Source organism: Alligator mississippiensis, chromosome 3, assembly GCF_030867095.1.
Source record: "Alligator mississippiensis isolate rAllMis1 chromosome 3, rAllMis1, whole genome shotgun sequence".
In the NCBI taxonomy this organism is placed as follows: domain Eukaryota; kingdom Metazoa; phylum Chordata; order Crocodylia; family Alligatoridae; genus Alligator; species Alligator mississippiensis.
Window position 1 is genome coordinate 264,793,773 of NC_081826.1, and position 23,371 is coordinate 264,817,143.

The window sequence follows — 23,371 nt, forward strand, 5'->3', positions numbered from 1 at the left end:
CCTATGAGGCTCCACCTAGCAAAATGCTTTTAAAGGATAAAAGTGAGATTGTGTTCCTTGCTGTTTGAACAAGAAATCAGATAAACTCATGACATAGGTGACACTGTGTGTGTGTTAAGGTGCAGCAGGGTGAAAACTGCAGGGAAGGTAGCCCCTTCTGAAGCCATGAAGCCTGCAGGCCTTCAAGGAGAGAGGTGCAGGGGTTTCTGGGGAACTGCACCTCTGCACTTTTATCTGTGCTGCTACGTCTCCGTTTCCCCTCCCCCACCCCAGCTTGTCCCTCACCCCCTGATGACTCCATTTCCATTTTCACTGACTGGCATTTTCAGGTGCAGTTTCCCAGAAACCCTGCACCTATCTCCTTGAAACTTGTCAGGCTTTGTGGCCTCAGCAAGAGCTATTACCCCTGCAGTTTTCACCCAACTGTGGCTTAACAGACATGTGACGTGAGTTTTGCTTTCAGGAATTTGAGGTGCAGTTTCCCAGAAATCCCTGCACCTATTGCCTTGAAACTTGGTAGACTTCATGCACTCAGCAGAGGCTACCACCTCTGCAAGTTTCATCCAAACATTGATTTGGAAAGCTTAAAGCTTCTAGCAATTCAATTCGGATTCTTAGATTTGGCCTCCGGATCGTCCAAATCATCTCCGAATCTGAATCACGATCCAAAGCTTTGCACAGCTCTATAAATAAGGCCCAGATACAATAACACCTGACTCTGGATTTAGGGCTTGTTCTTTTTTAAAAGGAAAAACTTTTGGTGCTGCTTAGTTCTCACATATCCCCAAATGAACCTTCACTGTGCCAGGGTGACTACATGTATATATAATTCTTTATACGTTGTAAAAAAAAAAATTAGAAACTTTGGATGTTGAAAGTCTTCTGGTAAGAATGTAGGTAAGAGCAATAGTTTTGTTATCTGATGTAAACAAATTCTAGCTATAGTATATAGCAGTGTGCTTCAACTTTTTTAGGTTTAAGGAACCCTTTGTTAGACTTGTGGCATCCTTCAGAAAATGCCAGCTCTTAGCTTTCACTCATGTCTTAACTATGGAAAAATAATAGACCAATTCTTCTGTTGCAAAGAACTGAGAAAGCCCACAACAAGTCAGAATGGTTTTGACAGCATCAATTCCTCTTTGAAATCAATGTCCCTTTTAACAAATTATTTTTAAAAGTGTGGATATGGAGACCATTAGCAATGTACAGTGTCAATTCAGTTTGGAATTTTGCAAATGCACTTCTACCTATTTTCTGTACCACACAACTGAAATGAAGCAAATACTATATTTCTATTGGCTTCAAACTGTAAGTAAATTTCCCTAGTACAGGTACCTCACTTAATGTTGTCCCGGTTAACGTTGTTTTGTTATTACATCACTGATCCATTAGAGAACATACTCATTTAAAGTTGCACATTGTTTGGTTATAATGTTGTTTGTCCGCCGCCTGCTATTAGGTAACTACTATGGTGTAATTGGATTTGCTTAACATTGTTTTGCTTAAAGTCACATTTTTCAAGACTTGATCTATGATGTTAAGCAAGAAGTAGTTGCAATCCTTTTGGATTATACATCAGCTGGTATTCATCTGCAAATGTTGGAGGTCTTGTCTGAAAAAAATATTGTGCACTGTCCTATGTTCATTGCAATTCTAGAGCCCTGGGATTTCCACTGAACAGCTTGAAAGTTACTACAGACTTTGGCATTTAATTGTTCTTTGATTTTAATATAATGTCTGAGATTTTTTTCATGGACTTTTGTAGGTATAGAATTTTTATTGGATTTTGTTTAATTTTGGGTCGTTCTACAGAAATAATAGACCCTGTAATGAATATTTTGGACACAGTGGAATGAAGTCATAAACTAGGTTGTAAAAATATTTTTTTGTGTCTTTGCTGTGTGTGAATCAAATAAACAGGAACAGGGAGAAGGTAGTTCAGTGGTTGCAGCTTTCACACAAATCAAGGCCAGCCAGCAGTGTAGTGCCTCTGGAGGACCGTGCTATAACAGTAATGGAGATTGCTTATGACACTGATCATACAGTACTTTTCATAACTCATTTCTCTTGTCTCTTCCCAGCTGGCACATATTTTCACCATTTGATAATGTCTACCTTGGTTGGATACTTAGGTAGGACTGGAAGAGGGCATATTGTAGTGAAAGAAATGAGAGTTTTAAAATATAATTTTCCATGCCTTGGGTATCTCAGTGTATATGTATGCTAGGATGAGAGTGAGGTAAAAAGGGAAACTAAAATAAAGGATTGAGTACAGGTTAGTAGTTATGGTGTGACATGGTGATTTAGAAGGAATCAAAGGGGCTGTTCCTACAAATATTTATCTATTTGATTTGAAGATTGCATTGAATTTTAATGGCTTAATTTAGTCCTATTTGTACTGATTTTCTGTTAGATATATTGACATGAAAATTTGCTTTTAGTAAATAATAGTACCTGAAATTATCCCAGTGCAGCGTAACTGGCCAACAGCAACCAACCTGTGCCACTCAAATAGGAAATATGTTCTGTTAGATTCTGCCATCACCAGTACTGTAAAATGCTTTACTCCACAGGTAATATTTACTACATGCAGTAAAAGAAATTTCTCACTAAGAGTAAGTATGTCATCAATGCTTTCAGATTGTAATTTCTTCAGAGCAAGCCATGCCATTGGCTGCTGGATTTGTGCAACACTGAGGCTCTGGAGAGAATTAACTTTTGAAGGCTTGCAAATGCTGCTTCACTTTGAAGCATATTTCAAATGAAAGTTTCAACTATAGACAGAGAAGTTCAACCACCCACTGGAGTGCTTCAAAATCACTGTAATAACATGCATTGGTATTCCCGGCAGCCAGAGGGGGTGCAATGGGTTGCTTGGTTCTCTGACTCTGCTCCCCTATTGGAAAAAGGGAGAACAGGGTGGACAGCCAATGAGTGCTCTCCTGTGCTTTCAGCCTCTAGTCTTCTGGTTCTGGAGTTTGAAAGCTGTGGAAGAATTCATTCTTGCATGCCTCAGACTCCAGAGATTGTTGAGGATGGCTGAGACCCCCGTGTGAGAACTGGGAACCAGAGACCCTACACACACCCCAAAGCTTTGGTCCCTGATTCGATTCAGCAGAGATTCAGCCCGATGCGGTGGCTGAACCTCTGAATCTGAATCAAATCAGAGGACCATTTAATCTCTCCGAATCAAACTGGAACTCTTTGGAAAGATTTGGTGATTTAGACATAGACACAGCTTTAAATGTTTTTTCTACATACCTTTAGGGTAGCAGGTGGCTCATGAATGCTGAGATGCTGAGGTGGATGGAGCATCCCACAGAAGCGTGGGGGGCTCCCCAGTGCACTCGGCAGCAGACCTGGAAGTAGACCAGAAGTACTTCCGGGCCACTTCTGGGTCTGCCGGGGAGCACGCGGGGGGGGCCCTTCCCTGCACTCCCCTGGCTCAGTGATCAGCTGCGGGGAGACCTCAGGTGCTCCCTCAGACCCTGGAGACACCAGTCGCTGAGACAGGGGAGCACAGGGGGCCCCCCCCACAGTCTCCCCAGCGGACCCGGAAGAGGACCAGAAGTGCTTCTGGTCTACTTCTGGGTCTGCTGCCGAGTGTGCTGGGGAGCCCCCCGTGCTTCTGTGGGATGCTCCATCTGCCTCAACATCTCAGCATTCATGATCCACCTGCTACCCTAGTGGTATGTAGAAAAAACATTTAAAGCTGTGTCTATGTCTAAATCACCGAATCTTTCCAAAAAGTTCCAATTTGATTCAGAGAGATTAAATGCTCCTCTGATTTGATTCAGATTCGGAGATTCAGCCACCAAATTGGGCCGAATCTCTGCTGAATTGAATCAGGGACCGAAGCTTTGCACAGCCCTACTTAGCAATCCCTTTCATGCTCTGTTGGGCCTGTAGATGTAACCAGAATCACTTCAGAATGAAATACTTCCAAATAGTTTCATTCAGGGTTATTTCTGGAGCACTTTTAACCTTTTTAGGAGTGTTTTATGGGGTGTGTACAGCTGTCTGTTTACCCTTTTGAGTGCTTCATTCACATTTGAAGCACTTCAAATGTTACATAGACTCATAGATTCATAGATGTTAGGGTAGGAAGGGACCTCAATAGATCATCGAGTCCGACCCCCTGCATAGGCAGGAAAGAATGCTGGGTCTAGATGACCCCAGCTAGATGGTTATCTAACCTCCTCTTGAAGACCCCCAGGGTAGGGGAGAGCACCACCTCCCTTGGGAGCCCTTTCCAGACCTTGGCTACTCTAACTGTGAAGAAGTTCCTCCTAATGTCCAATCTAAATCTGCTCTCTGCTAGCTTGTGGCCATTATTTCTTGAACCCCTGGGGGTGCCTTGGTGAATAAATACTCCCCAATTCTCTTCTGTGCCCCTGTGATGAACTTATAGGCAGCCACAAGGTCACCTCTCAACCTTCTCTTGCGGAGGCTGAAAAGGTCCAGTTTCTCTAGTCTCTCCTCGTAGGGCTTGGTCTGCAGGCCCTTAACCATACGAGTGGCCCTTCTCTGGACCCTCTCCAGGTTATTCGCATCCCTCTTGAATTGTGGCGCCCAGAATTGCACGCAGTACTCCAACTGCAGTCTGACCAGTGCCCGATAGAGGGGAAGTATCACCTCCTTGGACCTATTCGTCATGCATCTGCTGATGCACGATAAAGTGCCATTGGCTTTCCTCATGGCTTCGTCATCTGCCCAGGGCCCTAGGGCAACAGAGACTTTGAGCACTTCTGAAATAAAAATAGTTGAAGTTCTAAGATGTTCTAAGATGTATTCCCAATTAGGTCATGTTTAAGTAAAAGAAAAGTCATTCTTAGTCTGTACAATGTTTTAAAATTATTTTGAATAACAGACAGTATGTAAAGAATTGCTCACAGATATCACTCCAATAGATATCTCTCAATAGTATTCTTCAAATACTTGTTGGTGATTTGCTTTTCTTGGCTCTCTAGTTCTTTTATCTTTTTAATAATATATCTTTCATATATGTTTTATGTATATATCCTTCTATATATTTTATACCTGTCATGGATCTATATTCCACATAGTACATGGGCTTCTTTAATTTTTAAAGATTTTGGTTCAGACCAGAAGCTGGCCAGTCAGCCCAACTATACTTTTAGTGTCTTACAATTTTTTCCCTTTCTGGTACCTCTCCTTTCTCTCAATATCCCCTCTAGTGTTTTTATCTGTAAGCTCTTCCATTTTCCTAAAATAACTTCCAGTTTTCTGCTTAGTATGAACCTTATGTTTACTCAGCTTCCCAGCTGTATAGAAGCATCATTAACTCAATGTTTTGAGCTTTATTTAGGAATAAAATACACAAGTGAAACTTTTTTTATGTTGTCACTTCCTAACCCCTAGAACTGGTCAGCCCACAGAGATACTTAATAATTGATAAACCTGCTGGTGGAAGCATTTCCATTATCATTAGCTTTTGTTGTTTTAAAGGTTAAGTAATAATGGGTGTAATGATATATCTTGGCTGAATGCAGTTGGAAGTAGTCTAAAACAGTCAAGTTTATTATTTAAACCCCTTGAACAAATCTCCAGGTTAAAAGAATGTATCACCTGTTTTTTGTTTTTGGCTGTTTTGTGCTCTGATATTTTCAAATGGAAAAAATGGTTCTTGAAAGTGGTTATGAAGGCTCAATCACTATCATTTGCTGAGACTGAGAAATAGAAGAATTTAGATTGTCCTGCTTTAAAACATGTAGACTGCTTATGGCCATAATGCCCCCACCCAAAAAATGGTGCTTTAAACTCTGTGCACCCCCATGCTGAGTGCAGCTCATGCCCAGAAGAGGCATCATGTTAGTTGGAGCCAGCTATCCCAACACCTGTATAGATTGGGCTCTTCAGAGGGGCTTTTTTTGGTGCTTTTATCTAATATCCGATTGAGTCAGCTTTAGATAACAGTGCTAAAAACCCCCACTGAAGTGCCTGACCTATACAGATGTTACAGACCCAGGGCAAACTAATGTGCTACTTCTTTCAGTAAAGTGCGGCTTTTTGTGTTTTGTTTTTTTTGTATTTTTTCCACTTCTGTCAATAGCCATACTGGATAGTGTTTTTTAGTGTTACTTTCTTTTTAAATATTTTGATTGCATTCTGAAGTAAGAAGTGGCCAACAGATGCCAAATGTTGAATTCGCGCTCTTCTCACTTAGCTACAACTCAGGAAAACTATTTTCGTGAGAGGTTTTTACTGTAGTAGTGGATAAAGGGTTTGGGTCCAGATCATCGTAGTTTCATAGATGGTAGAGTCGGAAGGGACCTGAGCACATCATCAAGTCCGACCCCCTGCCATGGGCAGAAAAGAATACTGGGGTCAAATGACCCCGGCTAAGTGTCTACCTAGCCTCCTTTTGAAGACCTCCAGGGTAGGAGCGAGCACCATTTCCCTTGGCAGTTGGTTCCAGATCTAGCTGCCCTGACTGTGAAGTAGTGCCTCCTGATATCTAGCCTGAATCTACTCTCCATCAACTTATGGCCATTATGCCTTGTTACTTCCGGTAGTGCTCGGGGGAACAGGGACTCTCGCATTGCCTGCTGGTCCCCCTTGGTCAGTTTATAGACAGCCACCAGATCCCCTCTCAGCCTTCTCATGTGGAGGCTTAACAGGTTCAGGTCCCTTAGCCTCCCCTCGTAGAGCCTGCTTTGTTGCCCCCGATCATGCAAGTGGCCCTCCTCTGGACCCTCTTGATGCTGTCCACATCCCTCTCGAAGTGTGGTGCCCAGAACCGGACACAGTACTCCAACTGTGGCCTGACCAGTGTCGCATAGAGGGGGAGGATCACCTCCTCGGACCTGCTTGTGATGCATCTATGGATGCGTGACAAGGTGTGGTTAGCTTTCCTGACTGCATCCCCACATTGTTGGCCCATATTTATCTTGGAGTCTATAATGACTCCAAGATCCTTTTCTGCCTCTGTGCTGATGAGAAGGGAGTTTCCCAGCCTGTAGGTATGCTGCTGGTTCTTCTTCTCCAGGTTGTCAGTGTTGAAACCCATCCTGTTCTCATCTGCCCACCCCTGTAACCTGTCCAGGTCTGATTGCAGCCTATTCCTCCCTTCTAGCATGCCCACTTCTCCCCACATCTTAGTGTCATCTGCGAATTTGAACAAGGTGCTTTTCAACCCCTTGTCCAAGTCACTGATGAAGATGTTGAATAGTGCGGGCCCGAGGACTGAGCCCTGGGGAACCCCACTGCCCACATCTGTCCAGGTAGAAAATAATCCATCCATCACCACTCTCTGGGTGCGGCCCTCCAGCCAATTAGCGACCCATCTGATCATGTAGGCATCAACACCACAGTCCCCTCATATTTTAATGAGAATGGGGTGGGAAACAGTGTTGAAGGCCTTCCTAAAGTCCGGAAAGACTACGTCCACCGCGACACCTGCGTCTAAGGCTTTTGTGACCTGGTCATAGAAGGCCACCAGGTTGGTCTGACAGGACCTGCCTCTAATGAACCCATGTTGGTTGCCCCTAAGCATAATCTCCCCTGCTGGTCCCTCGCAGTTGTGCTCCTGGATAATTTTCTCAAAGAGCTTCCCCAGGACTGAGGGAAGACTAACAGGCCTATAGTTTTTTGGGTCCTCCTTCCTCCTTTTTTTGAAAATGGGGACCATATTGGCCCTTTTCAAGTCCTCTGGCACCTCGCCAGAGCACTAGTGCTCGTAAAGCCGTGCCAGGGGTCCCACAATGACCTCTGCTTCTCTGCTAATTCCTTCAGTACTCTGGGGTGGAGATCATTAGGACCTGCTGATTTGAACACATCTAGTTCCTCCAGAAGTTCCCTGACTAGGTCCTTGCTGACCCTGGGCATGGCTGTGCCTCCCCTGGGACTGTCAGGGATCCCGGTGGGGGGGATGACCTGGTTCCTGCTCAGAAAAATGGAGGCAAAGAAATTGTTAAAGAGATTAGCTTTGTCGTCTGGTGTGATCACCAGATTTCCTAGCATGTCTTGCAGAGGCCCCATGTTACCCAGTACCTTCTTTGTACCCCCTATGTATTTAAAAAAGGACTTCTTGTTATACTTGATCCGGGTTGCTAGTCCCAGTTCCATCTCTGCCTTAGGTTTCCTAACAGCCCCACTACAATCTCAAGCCAAGGAGGTATAATCCTTTCTGGTGATGGCCCCTCCCTTCCATTGGGTGTACGCCTCCTTTTTAGCTTTGAGACGTTCCTGGATGCTTTTGGTGAGCCATGGGGGCTTTTTAGCACTCTTGCCCCCTTTGATCCATGTTGGGATTGTCACGCTTTGGACTTGGAGGATTGTCTCCTTAAGGACTCCCAACTCTTGGACTCCCAACTCCCCTCCCTTCCAGGACCTCAGAGCCTCCCCGACTAGTCTCCTTAACTCATTGAAATTGGCCCTTCTGAAGTCCAGGGCTTCTGCCTTGCTGCAGGCCTTTGACACCCTGCACTGGATGGTGACTTCCAGTAGGCGATGATCGTAATCACCCAGGTGGTTGAGCACCCGCAGTCCCCTCACCAGGTCGTTGCCTGTGGCCAGGACCAGGTCCAACAAGGCATTTCCCCTGGTGGGACTGTGCACCTCCTGGGTTAGATGGAGGTCCTGTAACTTGACTAGGAACCTACGTGAGCGGTCAGACCTGGCTGACTGCTCTTCCCAGCAGATGTCCGGATAGTTTAGGTCACCCATGATCACCACATCCTTTGATTTAACTGCCTCCCCAAGCTGACCTGAGAATTCCCAATCTAGCTGTTCTCCCTGTAGTAGATACCCACCATTAAGTCCCTTTCCCCCTGACCCCGCTGTATTCTGACCCAGAGCACTTCAGTCTGCCCCTCCTGTGACCCAGTGTTGTTTGTTGAGGTTGTGTATTGCTCTTTGACATAGAGCACCACACCCCTACCTTTACTCCCTGTTCTATCCCTCCTGTACAGCCTATAGCCCTTGACGTTCACCACCCAGTTGTGTGTTGGATCCCACCAAGTTTCAGTGAGCCCCACTATGTCTAGGTTTGTGTTAGCTAGCAGGACAGCAAGTTCTTCCTGCTTGTTCCCCATACTATGAGCACTGATGTAGAGGCATTTAAGGCCTCCTGAAGGTGCATGCACTGCCCTCCTAATCCCTGGACTATCTGGGCCCTTGTCTCTTACCTGGGTATTTCTTGTGCTTGTCACCTGTCTTGGCTGGGCTGTTCTTGTGGGTGACTCTTGGTTCGGTGTTCCGTAGCTCCCTCCATCCTCATCCTCCCCTTCCCCCAATGAGCCTAGTTTAAATCCTGCCGGAGGAGATCAGCCAACCTGAAAGAGAACACACACTTACCTTTGGGGGAGAGGTGAAGCCCATCCCACCAGAGCTTGTCTCTTGTCCTGAAGTATGGGTCGTGGTCCAAAAAGCCGAAGCCCGCCTCGAGACGCCATTTCTGAAGCTGCAAGTTGACCTCTCTGATGTAGGTCTCACGGCGTCGTCCACATTCGCTCACTGGAAGGACAGATGAGAAGACCACAAAGTTGCCTAATTTGCACTGATTTTAGTGGGACTTAAACATCTAAAAACCATTTAGTATCTGGCTTTTAGGGCTGAAATATACATTTTCCAATTCCTGTTTTTTTCCTCAAATGGGTTTTAAATAAAAGGCCTGGAGTTAAACTGTTTTGTTGTTTTTCTTTCAGAAAAGTTTGTGTTAGAGGGTAGGAAGAAGCTGGTAGCTTGTAGAGAGACTGGAAGCAAGCATATTTAATGTAAACTCTATAGTAGTATGTTGGAAATGAAAGTTGTAGATTTTGCAAAGGTTACACGTGTATGTCAGGGATCCTGGTTTTCTCTGTTTAAAGTTCTCAAATCTTCTGATAAAAATTCAAAATTCTCTGATTAAAACCCCCCAAATCCACATTTTTCTGTTATTAAAATGAAACATCCCAATATATATAGGTATCAGTTGAAATATTGATAGAGTTACAATTTCAAAGCAATTTGGAAGCCTACCAGTGCCTCAGTCATTATAATAAAAATAAATTCTAAATAACTGTATTTTTGGCATTTGATTTTGTTTTCTTTTTAATCATGAGAGATAAGAGCTCCCATTGCCTCCTTCAGTCACCAGGACATGGGTCCAGCTGTGGCTGTCCCCTCCCCTGCTTTTGTGGTGCTGAGCAGCCCTGATATGCTAGTGCCCTGCTCCTGCCCATGATGTTGCCCCTCACTCATAAGCCACAGACCCCCCAGCTCTGCTGGCACCCTTCACTCCTGACCCACAAGTCTCCTGGCCATGCCAGTGCTCCTCATTCCCAACACACAACTCTCTCCCCTGCCCCCAGCCCTGCTGGTGTCCCTCACTTCGATCTACCCGGCAGCCTCCTGTCCCTGCCAGTGCCCCTCACTCCCAACCTGCAGTCCCCCATCCCTGCTGGTGCTTCTTACTTCTGCCCCACAGCCCCCTGCCTCCCTGCCAACAGAGGGGGGCCCCCAGCCAGGGCTGTGGGACCATCCCGCTCATTCCCTGCTGCATGGGTGCCTGAGCCCCAGCTGCCATGTGCACAGGAGGTCTCTTTTCCCCGTGTGGGTGGCATGGTTGCAGCAGAGCTGAGTAGAATCTGTGGTGGGTGGGAGACAATGTAGGTTGCCCGCTGTGGGGATCAGGGTTCCCCACCTTGCTGCCCTCCCCTGGGGGCCTCCACAGCCCAGCAGGCAGGACCCAGTATGGAAGGGCAGAGCAGGGCAGGGAGGTTTGATGCTGGCACTGCCTCCAGGAGCCCACCACCAGCTGTGCCACCAAGGTGAGGCACCCCCTGCCCACCAAGCAGTAGTGGGGCAGGGGGGGAGGCACAATTCTGTGCCACTGCTGCCCTTGCTGCTGCCAGGTGGGCACGGGGCACCTTGCCATGGCAACACAGCTGATGCAGGGCTCCTGGTGGTCGCAGCAGCATCAAGACTCCCTGCCCTGCTCCACCTTCCCACGCCAAGTCCCATGTACTGGGCTGTGGAGGTGGCCAGACTGCAGCCCTGCACCTCACTGTGGGAACACAAATGTGGTGGGGGACATGTGCCCCTCCACGCACCCCCAATGTTTCATGGGGAGCCAGCCCCTGTGGCTCCATCTTGCTCCCTGGCTGGGTCCCATGGTTGCTCATTCCCACCCTGGCCCTGGGCACTGGCAGCACCCCCAGCCCCAGCTGCCAACCCTACCCCACTCTCTCTCTCACCATGACTGTCGTTATCACCTCATTCTACCCTCCCACACCCCCCGCATGAGTCGCCTATCCACCCCAACCCCATACAGCTTACCTGTGGGAGCTGCTCTCCACCGCTGCCTGAGACTGTATTCTCAGCCATATGCATGTGTGTGTGCACACAAGTGCACATGGCGCTCCCTGTGTCCCACTTCCCTTAGCCCCAAGCAGCCTCTTGTAGGCTGGAACTCTGCCAGCCTGCAAGAGGAGACCTGTGGTTTCCTGCATTTTTCTCCTTTAAAGGAGAAAATCCACATTTGCCTGTGGCAAACAGAAAACCTGGGTCCCTGATGATGATCCCTACAAACTTACTATACACACCTAGAATTTTGCAGCTTTTGTTTTTTAACTCAAACATCTACAGACTCCATGGTGGCAGTTAGCCATGTGGTGAAGTTTTGGCAAAAACCTGCCAATTATAAATGTAACCCAGGTGCACCCAAGTACTGTGCTCCCCTCTCCAGATAGAAGGGATGGCAGGAGTGCTGTGAGAGGGCTATGTAATATGCAGGCCAGATCCCTCTACTCCTTATAAAGTAAGGCCAGGACAAGAGATACTTAACTATATAAAGATTTATTAATATATACAAAAATGAATAGAAATTGCTGTTAATAAACTACACACACACACAAAAGAAAGGCTGAAAGATTACACCCCTCCAGGTAGCTCCAAGCAATATGTTGACTGACAGTCGGTCAAAAATTGACAACCAACAGTTAATTGCAGGTGGGCATGTATACACAGTATTAAACAACAGTCAAAACACAAATATACACAGGTAAGTATAGGTAAGTACATATACCCAACAGGGAAGGAGTCCCAACAGTGTCCCTTAAGAGGTTTATACTTAACACTCTAGTAAATGACTAATATACACAGTTAAAATGTCCACAAAATATAAGGCTCAGTGTTACAGACTAGGAAAGACGGTCCCACAAAATATAAGGCGCCTCAACAACCAGTTAGCTCAAGTTTCCCCAAGGATTAACTGCCTCACAGCCAAGGTAGCTCCCCTCTCCTGTGGGAATCCCTTCCCCAACAAACTCATGACTCCAGGGCCTGGTCCTTGTCCCCTTGGCTGAGATGTTCCTCATGGTCGGGGCCTCCCAGGCCACTGGCTCCCCTTGGGCTGCTGCCTCAGGTGTCCCTGTGCACTGTCACATGCCATGACTATATTACCATCATCTGTTGTTTATGGCAGCTTTTCACCCTAACAGAAAAAGGGATCTTTGAGACAGGTCCCCCTCTCCCTGTTTTAAAGGGCCTCTGTCCTTTTCAGCAGAAAAAAAAAGGCCTTTTTTCATAATTTCTTGTATAAAAACCTTGGATCCTTTGCATATGTTTTGTGTAGTACCAGGTATGGTTAATTAGACTAGCTGATTGAGTTTCCCTAGTTCATTTTATGACTAGCTGCCATAAAATGACTCCAAGCACTGAACATCCTGCTGGAATAGGCAATGATTACCATTCTTTTTGATCAGGTAGATGTTGGACTCAACATTGCTTGTATGGCATCCCACTTATTCTTTCTTCTTGATTCTGTGTGTAATATGTGCAAACTATGTAATATGGGAGGATTGCTCAGTAGGGCTGTGCGAAACTTCACCCAGTGTTTCATTTCGAAGCTGTTTCGATGCATTTTGAGCTCAAAACAGCAAAATCGAAATGACAAAAAAAGCCTTCAAAACAGCTTCAAAAGAAAACGGGCACTCAAAACATTTTGAAAGTTTTGAAATGTTTTGAGTTTTGAAGGTAGCGCTTCAGCGCTGGGGCTAGCTGGCAGCAGCAGCCTCCTATCATCCGGCAGGCAGATCAGGGCCTGTCCACACTCCTAGGAGGGCTGCAGGGCTGTGCTGAACTCCTCCTGGTGGTGCGGGCCCCCTGATCTGCCTGTCAGATGACAAAAGGCTACTGCTGCTGGCTGGGACCAGTGTTGGGTGCGGGCCGCACCCAGCGCCGGGAAGATCGGTGCTGCTGCTGCCCCAAGTGGCAGCACCAGCCTCCTGGTGTGATCCAGGTGGCATATTGGGGCCTGTACTCCCAGGAGGAGTCTGACAGAGCCCCTGCAGCCCTTCTGGGGGTGCAGGCGAACCCCCAGTCTGCCTGCCAGATGACAGGTGGCTGGTGCTGCTGGCTGGGTCCAGTGGCAGCACCTATCTTCCTGACATGGGCTGTGCCCGGTGCTGGTCCCAGCCCGCAGCACCAGCCTCCTGTCACCTGGCAGGCAGATTGGGTCCTGTCTGCACCCTGAGGGGGGCTGCGGGAGCTGTGTCAGATTGCTTTCGGGGGTGAGGGCCCCTGATCTGCCACCTGGATCACAGGAGGCTGGTGCTGCCACCTACTGCCAGCGGCAGGTGGGCCCGGGGCAAATCAGGAGGTCCTGGGGCAATTCTGTGGATGGAATGAAATTCACAAATTTAGATTTTCTTAAGACAAGCATGTAATTGCTAGGAACAAGAGACGTGTGTCTGTGAAGATTCTCTGAAGACCATGTGGCTACCATTGGTGCACATCAAATAGATATGCAGTCCCTAAGCTTTTCATCATGAGGAAATTCTATAACCTGCATTCTCAAAGCAAATCTTCCCAATGAGAACAGGGTTTTGGCTATCTGCTTTTTTCTATGCATTTACTTAGTTCGTGTACAAATAAGGTACGGTATGTTTTTGGTGTTTTAAAGTTGCAAAAAAATAAAAAAAACTTGTATGGGGGGGGGTTGTCCTCCCGTGACTGTGACAGTTTGTTTATTTATTTATTTATTTATTTTTACATATAGACAAACTATTTATCTATTTTAAAAGGATTGTGCCTATTTAAAACGGCCTATTTGTGATTTTTCTGGTGAGAAGGCATACTTTTGCAAAAAAAATTAAATTCGCATAAAATTTAAAAAAATTAGTATGGTCTTGCACACACATTTGTGCATAAAGCACCATATAAAATAGATTTCTTTAGGAGGGGAATTAAAAGTTAATCAATATATGTGATACTCTTTTCCTGTGGGGAAAAATACATATGAATATTTTCATGTATTCCTTTTGCTCATGACATGGTGAAAAACATTAACCAAGATTGCTATAAAGGAATGTTTGTGTTTTCTTTGAATTGGAGATTTTTGCTGATAAAATTTATGTGAAAATTGTTTCAGTCTAAGCATCTGGGCATTTAGGTTTTTCTCTCTTTCTTGGATATTTGGAATTGTCTCTGAGGGGAACTTGGGCCAGACTGAAGCCAGGTCTACTTTATGAGTGATTTGCCAGTACTGTATAACTATACAACTAGACTATACTTGGAAAGTGTATCCTCACAAAATAACACTTTTGCCAGCAAGGGAAATAAACTATGTTGGCAGAAATGCAATTGTATTGGTATAACTGTATTTACGCTGGGGTTTCTACTGGTGCAGTTTTGTAAGTGTGAGATCACCCCTCATCCTACCTCGGGCTGACAGCTATGCCTGAGAGAATCTTGAGGGTAGATCTAGTCTGAGTGAAATTATAAATCTCTGACTTGCCTCATTCTGGCAAGCTACATTTTTTCCTTTATTGCTGGTTCTCCTTGATAACTGCTGCATGCAGAATACTTATCCAGATAAAGGATGCTGCTTGGATGCCTATAAAAGGTACCCAATGGTTGACTTGAATTTCTTTGAAAATGTCACTGATTATGACTTTCTCATCCTGAATTTAAACTATATCTGCTTGTCTGAATAGCAGTTTCTCCTAAATGAAGATACCAAACAAGACCTGTTCCATTGTTAAGAATATAATAATTAAGTTAAATCTTTGGGAAAGGGGAAAAAGTATCCTTCAGAAAATCTGCAATTCGTTGCACTTTATGTTAGCATATACTTATTATCTAGTGATGAACATTTGTTTATCAAGAGCTTTCATCCATGTAACAGTCCTTACATATATGGATTGTTATGGTTGAATATATTTTGAAAGAACCATTCTTGATAGACAATACGGATGTATGCAATTTTCATGTACTGAAAAGCAAACAATTCAGAACTTGGTATTGTAGAAGTAGTATATAGACTTTGATACTAATTGAAAACATTACTTCATTGCAGCTGGCATTTGAATGGGCTGGACAGTGAATCCCTACTTTTGAAGCCTACAGAACCCTTCAGATTCAGTAACATAAACATCATGAACCAGAATATCTGTGCTCTGCATGCCAGGAGTAAAAGTGTAAGTAAAACTTTTTATGTTCTCTTCTATTTTTCTTTCATTTTCACACCTTTCCTCATTACCAGTTTGTTCTATCACCTCATATGGTTTTTTGTTAGCCTTACAAAATATGACTTTATAATGAAAGTAGCTGTGGTAAGAATTCTGTTAACTTTCTTCAGTTATTTTATTTATAGAATCTGAAACAAGATGCACAGATTTTTTTCCTCAATTTTAACTGTATTCTTATAATTGTAAGATTATTTTAGTGATTCTAAGAGAATTCCAGGAAACTTAGTATGTGGAGTAACCTGAAGTTCATTTAAATGTAATTTTTTTCTGCAAATTTTTTTTTATGCATTAACATTCAAGAGTATGAAAAGGTTCTTGAGCTTCTATGGACTAGACAGCTGGTAGACTATTGGTGTGAATGCAAATAAAAAAAAAGAAAGTTAATACCAAAAGGCAGGTTAATTGAAAGCCAACTATCCATGATATGCCAAACACTACAAGACTTCAGAGGAGTTGATAATGTTCTTCATAACATTTCAGAGTAAATATTTCTAAGTGAGTGATGAGACAATATATTAGTACTGTGCTTGTATGATGAGACATTTTTGTTATTTTTACTTTTTGTTATGCAGCTGATTTTGTGTCTTCTGCATCTCTCTGATGAGGTACATACAGCTGTTACATTTAGATTGACCTAACTAGGTTGATTTAAACGCCCATTCAGTGCAGGTGTTCAGACAGGTTAAATTAGGCAAAAAATGGCAGGCCTGATCTAAGTTAATTCACCTGAGGAGGTGAGTTAGTTCACTTGAAGCAAACTAGCTTAGATTGGGAATGGGTTAACTCACACCTGTCAAACGTTTGTATGTCTTTGGTGTATAGTTCTGGGGCTGGAAAGCCCAGTTGCTCACCCCACCACCAGGGCTGTGTTCCTCCCACTCCCCTCTTCCCCCTGTCCCCCCCCCCCCCGCAGACCTGCTAGTCCCCTGATCTCTCCTGCCCCACCCCAAATTACTTACACCAGGTTCCCTGTGTAGCTTCTGGCACTTGTGAACAGCTGTTCACATCACTTTCAGTCTGTGTTCATTCAGCTTAAACTAAGTTCTGTGACTATAGACTAGGTATGATGAACAGTTGTACGCACCCATAGTATCCAAAAGAACTGGTCAAATGCAGGATATTTTCTATATTCATGTCTCTTCTCAGACTGAAACAGAACAATACATGGATGCTCTATATAGGGAATGCTGAAAAGAGGGCTGCTTTTCAGGCTAGAGGAATGCTGGCTTCTTAGTCTAGGGACAGACATTCAAAAAGCCTGAGTCTGAATTGATTCAATCTTTGCAGGTTAGTTTAACCTACCAAGCTTGAACTGATTTGGAGGTGGATAGATATTCCCTTTTCATTCCAGAAATGCAGACACATGCCTGCAGTGACTCAGGCTAGAAGCTGGGGGTCACTAGAGCAGACCTCCTTTCCCTTCCAAAGTGCTAAGAGGGGGAGGGGGGGCGTGGCCAGGCTCCAGCAGGATGCTCTGATTAGGAAGGGGACTTTCCTCCGCTCCGCTGTTGATAACAGAGCATTGAGTTACACATCAGGGAGCTACACAGGGAGTTGTTAGCATTTATCAGACCATCAAAAAAACCAAAATCCTCATTAATTTGATCTCTTCTTAAACAACTTTTTCCAAGGAGGAAACAGAGGGACATTACCAGCTACCAGTTGATTAGCTCCAAAAAGTCCTAAGCTGATACTATCATGTCTGCCTTTCTCCTGTCTCCCACAGCACGGACCATAGCCAGCATGTGGTATGCTAACAAATGCTGAAAGGTGTCTGCATGAGGCAGAGGGGAGGGGAGAATCCCTGCTTGAGCAGGGAGTGGTGAGGGGGAGCGGGGAACAGCGGGAAGCCAGGCAGATACCCCTGTACCTGTAGTCTCTGCCAGAGCTCCAGCCAGGGAGCAGAGGGGAGGGGCCAGGCCAGCTCTCTGGAGCAGAGAGCCCCGCCCAGAGCTGCAAAGTATCTGGGAAGCTGGGGGACTCTGATTTAAGTTAAACTAGGAAGGGGTCTGGGACAGACATTGCATAAACCAGTTTGACACAAATTAGCTAAGTCTGATACTACATTCAACCAGGTTTATCTCAAACCAGTTTCAGCCATTTTGAAACTGGTTTATGTGCACTGAACATCTGTTCTGTTACAGATTTAAGCCAGTTTCTGATCATTTAAACTGGTTTATGTGTAATGTCTGTCCCTAGCCTTAGAATACTACTAATATATGAGACTTCAGAATGTGCCCCTTTCTCTACTGAGCTAAATATATTTTATTTAAAGACATGAATGGGAAAGCTCTTTGAATGTCAGAAATTGCATTTTCAGGACACAAGAAGTTAGATATTTTTGCTGAGCTGTTAACTCATGTTTTAATTATTTTCCTCTTGCTAGTAGCACCTTTATGTTTCTCTTCTTAAATGTTTTTAGTTAATGTTAAAGAAATAAAAATAAACACATGTCAATATGTATAGAGGAAAATGGCAGAAGTAAAGTAATCCTTGTGGCTGTAGTTCCTGATGCATCTATTAAGTAAATAATGTAATATGTGAAATTCTGGAATGGTTGATGTAAAATTTTACTACCCTCTGAAACGATTCACACAAAAAACATTTATCCTACAAAATGGACTTTGCTATTTCCTATAAATGTAAAATCCCAGTACATCCTGCTGTGTGAAGGCTGCCTATATACTGACCTCCTGGAGCTAATTTTAATTTCTTCTTAACTGGTAAATGAACCATTTCCTAACTAACACATTTAAAAAAAATCTACAAAATCCATGACCTTTAAGAGATTTATTTTAAGTAATAATGTAACTTGCTGCTGAACAGTTATATGCCTTGACAACTGCAAGTGGAAAAGAAAATATTCTTAAAAGAATGGTTTTGTTAAAGATCTCATTACCTTTGAGTACAAAGGTTTTTTTTAAAAAAAATCCATCTCTGCTATGCTGACAGCAAACTTTCCATAATTTGTAACCCTCTTGTCAGTTTGAATGGAGTTATCAGACTTCGCCACAGGCTTTCAAATGTCACCATCAGATCAGTCATTTCGTCATGTAACAAGGAGCTGAAAATGAATAAGATTATTAAATGAGATTAAGGAATAGAAGAAAATAGCTTTTACTTCCTTGAGATGTTACCATTTTTTTCTAAGAGGTCTTTTTTGATTCTAGGTTTTCTGCCTCATCTGTAGTCATTTTCTTGTTTCACTGGCCTTAGAATGTCTCTGTATGTACCTTTTCTCATAATGAAGCGGGTCCTGCATGTCTCTACGATTTCCATCTTTGCTCTTCTATGAAATGTTGAGAGACAAAAATCAAAACCTAGCTGAGAGCCCAGCCTGAAGATGCTTTAAAAGATTATCATTGTTTTTACCACTTGACTGATTTACCTAACCTCTCAATCTGTAGAATAATACAAAGTGGAGGTACAAAGTCACTAGTGACCTTTTTCAATCCCTCTACCCTTCTGGGATATAGTCTATCCAATATAGTATGAATTACTCAAATTATAGAGCTTTGTTGTTTCCTATAAAAGAATATCACTCACTTCAAACAATTTTGCCATTGAAAATGTGTTGCTAATATTAACTTTAAAATGTTCTTTACTAGATTTTATCTGATTACTTGTACAGTACATACCCTTAGACTCTACATGTTATACATAGACCAAGAAGTATCATATGGCATGCACTTCCTTGGGAGTTGGTTCACAGTGAAGTTAGTAGCATATTTCTGCCAGGCAACTGAGTTACTTTATCACTCCAGGGAAATCTATACTATGGTGCCAAAGGTCCCAGCTTCCAACCCTGCTGCAGTCTGTCACAAGGCACTAAGGTGCCTGTTCCTTTAAGGGCAGAAACTGCCTAGAGAGAGGGCCCTAGCAGTCAGGCAGGAACCCCAAAAGTGCAGGTTACCGTGGCAGCAGGCTAATGAGGGAATTAGGATTAAGGGGATCCAGGAGCTCACCAGGTATCCTGGTTTACGAGGCACTTAGTGCTGGGGGGATATTTGACTTTTTTAAAGGAACAGAATGCACCCTGAACTGCTTGTATTATGTTATATCTCAGGGGCTCATACTTTGGTTGCTGTTTATAAACTGGTGGATTGGGCTGAGGCTGTTGGGGAAGAAGGACACCTCATTGGGGTGGTGCACTACAGCGTGGGGACCCCAGCACCAGGGGGCGTGGTGACAAAGGGGGTAAGCAGGCCCCAGCACCAGTGTGGGTGCAGAGACAGGGCGGCTGTGGCGAGCCCAGCACCAGTGTGGATGCAGACAGGGCTGCAGAGAGCCTGGTGATGACAGAAGGCTGAGCTATAGTGAGGTCCCAGAGCGGCAACATTTAAACACCATCTGTGAGGCTTGGGGTGTGGTAAAGGGGTGGTTTTGGAGCCATACATCTAGCCCATAAGGCTGAGGGTGTCCCGTGATGCATCCATTTTGAGCGAGACCCAAAAAGGGGTCCAAGAACCCACAGGGTTTAGCATGGTCCATCAGGACTGTTCCCAAACACAAACTTGAGGGCAGCCTCCCTATATTACAATTAACAGCAAGATGCGGCAGGAGAGGAAAAGCATGCCCGTTGGGCAAGATTGGCATGGTCACAGAGCCCTAGGGCTGTCATGGCCATCCGTGGGAACTCTATCCTGTGACACAGTCCTTGAGATCATTTTATTTACTACCTTCAAATATTTGTAAATCAGTATATATTTAGGGTGGATTTTTACAGTATTTCCATAAATAAATCTCTGTAGCCCTTTACTTCCATTTGCGCTATTGTCTTTCCCCCAAAATTATCTCTAATTCATTTCTTTCTTGTGTTCTGAACTGATCAGAGTATTTTAGGTGGATAACTGGTCCATTACAATCCATACCTTCAAAACCTCAAAGCTAGATTACTGCAATGAATTCTACTCAGGACTGCCCTTGGAAATCAGCCACAAGGTACAGCTGGTGCAGAGAAAGGCAGCCTGCCTTCTGTCAGGGGTGGGCTGCCAGGAGGACATAGCTCTTGTCCTTCAGCATGTGCACGAGCTTCCATTAACTTTTTAGGTGCACTTCAAGGCACTGGTTTTGACCTATAAGGCCCTAAATGGTCTGGGTCCTACATAATTAAGAACCATCTTTTTAGCAGGTCCCTGTTTTGTGTTAACATTCTAGTTTCTCTCTTAGGTTGTTTTCTTGTTGCTTATTTTTCTCTTGTTGCTCTCTTGTTTTATTAGTTATTTTGTTCTCTTAGTGTAAGCCACCTTAAGTCTTTGTTGGGAAAGGTGGCATATAAATCACATAAATAAATTACTGTCAGGAGTAATTTAACTTCCTTGATTTATCACATGGTGCCTCTGTATTTGGAACCAAAAAGTGTAATTTTTTTATTCATGTCCAATTTCTTCCCTTTCTCATACTTGGTACTTTTTAAGTATTAGTGAAAACACATTTTATTTTTAAAATGTATTAGAGATATATGTAACCCTTCCAAGAAAAGCCTCAAGCCAGCTTACAATAAAAAAAAAAAAAAAAAAATAGGAACAGAATAAAATATTAATTTAGGTAGGTACAACAAAAGCAAACTTCCCCCAATTTTCCCCAAATTCAAGAGCAGTCCACCCTTTTCTACTCCTCTGCCACTGTCCAAGGAGAGTATCCTTATACCACTCCCAGCCTTGTTTCCCAGCCCACATTCAATACCTCAGGTAAAGAAAACAATTATTCCCACCTCCATCAACTTCCTTCCCATCCTACCTACTCCAACTGCCTTTACTCACACTCAGGGGAGTCTGCCTCCCAAGTCATACTCCCCTGTCTCAAAGAGCGGCCATGGCTGTTCCCAAAACCCACTCATGCACCACCTTTCCTCAACAAGGAAAGCATATTATTCAAAACAAAAGATTAAATTAGAACAAGCAATTCAATAAAACACCCTCTTCCCTGTCTCTATCCCTGCTGAAAATCATCACCAAAGGATGTCCTTGAAAGACACAAAAATATTTAATAGACAGGATCAGATTTGAAAAAGTAATTTCTGAGCATTTTTAAAAATGAAAGTGCTAAGTTTGATTAACTCAAATTGAGTCCCTGTTACTTGTTATAAATAGGCATGTAGAAAACCTCAACATATTTATGAAAATGTTCATGAATGCAGAAAATTTGTGAATTTTAGTACAAGTCATTATTAATCTCAGCATTCAAGCTGGAAGGGCATTATTAATTATTTCCTATTTATCATTTATTATTCTCTAGCTTTTAAAACATCTCTCATCCTGTCTGCTGATGTGAATAACAGTGCATGACTTCAATGAGAAGTTGCATACTAGGGATATTTGTTGTAGCCATGTTGGTCTAGAGGCATAGGCAGACAAAACTCTTGGGGTAGAGGCGATATCTTTTATTAGAGCAACTAGATAGTTGCAAAAAAAAAAAAAAAAGAAATTGCAAGGTTTTGGGCCCAAATGCCCTATGAGGCAAAGAAGAATTCAAAGACTGTAAAATTTCTCCCAAGTAGAAATGACACTCTATATTGCACAGGAGAACTAAAAGCTGGTAAGGTTCTCCTGGGTAGGAAAGTTAATTTTAAAGAGGCTGCTCTGTCAGTATGCAAATTTGGCTCAAACAAAGGCTGTAGCAGTTTGATCACCCCAGATATCTGACAGCATACAGGTTGCTGAATTTTACTTCCTTCTTGTTAAACTGTTCATGTTGCACATGAGAGCTAAAAGGTGGTATGGTTCTCCTGGGTGGTAAAATTCATTTATAAAAAAAAGGTGCTATGTGAGTATGCAAATTAGGCTCAAACACAGGCTGAAGCCAGTTGTTCACCTCAGGGTGACCAATGGCAAGCCACCTTTTAGTTCTCTTGTACAACATGAACAACTTAACAAGAAGGAAGCAAAATTTTTTGCCAGTTTTGTCTGCCAGTTGCATACCACACATTCTAAGTAGTTTGGGGATGAAAAGAATGTTGCCATATAGATAGCTTGTCAACAGTGAGACATGATAGTATGCTTATGGAATCATAGAAAAATAGGCCTGGAAAAACCTGGAGTCATGTACTCTACCTGGGTGCTCAGGACAGGATCTTCTCTGTCTAAGCCATCCTAGACAGGTGTGTGTTTAACCTGTTTAGTGCCATGCCTAGCAATACAAGAACTGCTTGATGGGAGAGAATAACATATGTGGAAAAGGATTAAGTCTGAAGGCTACACTGTTTTTAATGCTCTCTTCTTATGCTTGAATTCTGAAGGTGGTGTTAGAAGTGAGTTTGCTGTTTTGAAATCAAAAACTTAAAAACACCAGAAAACAGAAGAAGAAAAACTAAGAGGAGGATGTAACTAGACCTTCTTTAAATCAGTGCCAAACTAAAAAATTACAGCTGGGCTGCTTAAAAAAAGGAAACATAAGAATAAACATACTACTAGCTGTAATGGCAAGTGTGCATGATGCTTCAGCATCATTTGGGTATGTATCAGCAACAGATAGGAAGGACTCCAAAATCCTAAAAGGACTCCTAGAAGGACTATATTTGTACCATGTAAAAAGTGTAAGTAAGGATCTGAAGATGCAGCATGTCAGTAGATAGGAGTAAACATGAATAAGAAACAACAGAGGCAGGAGCTCAAAGATAGATACTCTGAGAGTCTACACCAACTCTACCAAAACATGAGTAAAACTAATGAATAATTTGTACCCAAATGCAGAGTATAAACAAAGCAGATGGGAAATGGAAGGAAAACACAAGGTAAAACTCATCAATGTTTCTGCAAAGGAGATAAAATGTAGGGAGGATGGAGATCAGTTTGTGAAGTGGCTCACTGAACTGTTTGGCTAGGGACAGACATTACACACAAACTGGTTGAACAAAACAGAAACTGGTTTAAACCTGTAACAGAACAGATGTTCAGTGC

At 43.5% G+C, this 23,371-nt stretch overlaps 1 protein-coding gene across 2 annotated transcripts in view; it reads left to right on the plus strand.

The window, feature by feature from the left end:
* PDE4D (phosphodiesterase 4D) overlaps positions 1-23,371 on the plus strand; it is a 1,195,501-nt gene that overhangs the window by 159,018 nt on the left and 1,013,112 nt on the right. For both annotated transcript variants that reach the window (XM_059725154.1, XM_014594068.3), the window contains exon 2: positions 15,302-15,422. In XM_059725154.1, the coding sequence (XP_059581137.1) occupies positions 15,381-15,422 (42 nt within the window). In that variant the 5' untranslated portion in view covers positions 15,302-15,380. The remainder of the gene's footprint in view (positions 1-15,301; positions 15,423-23,371) is intronic.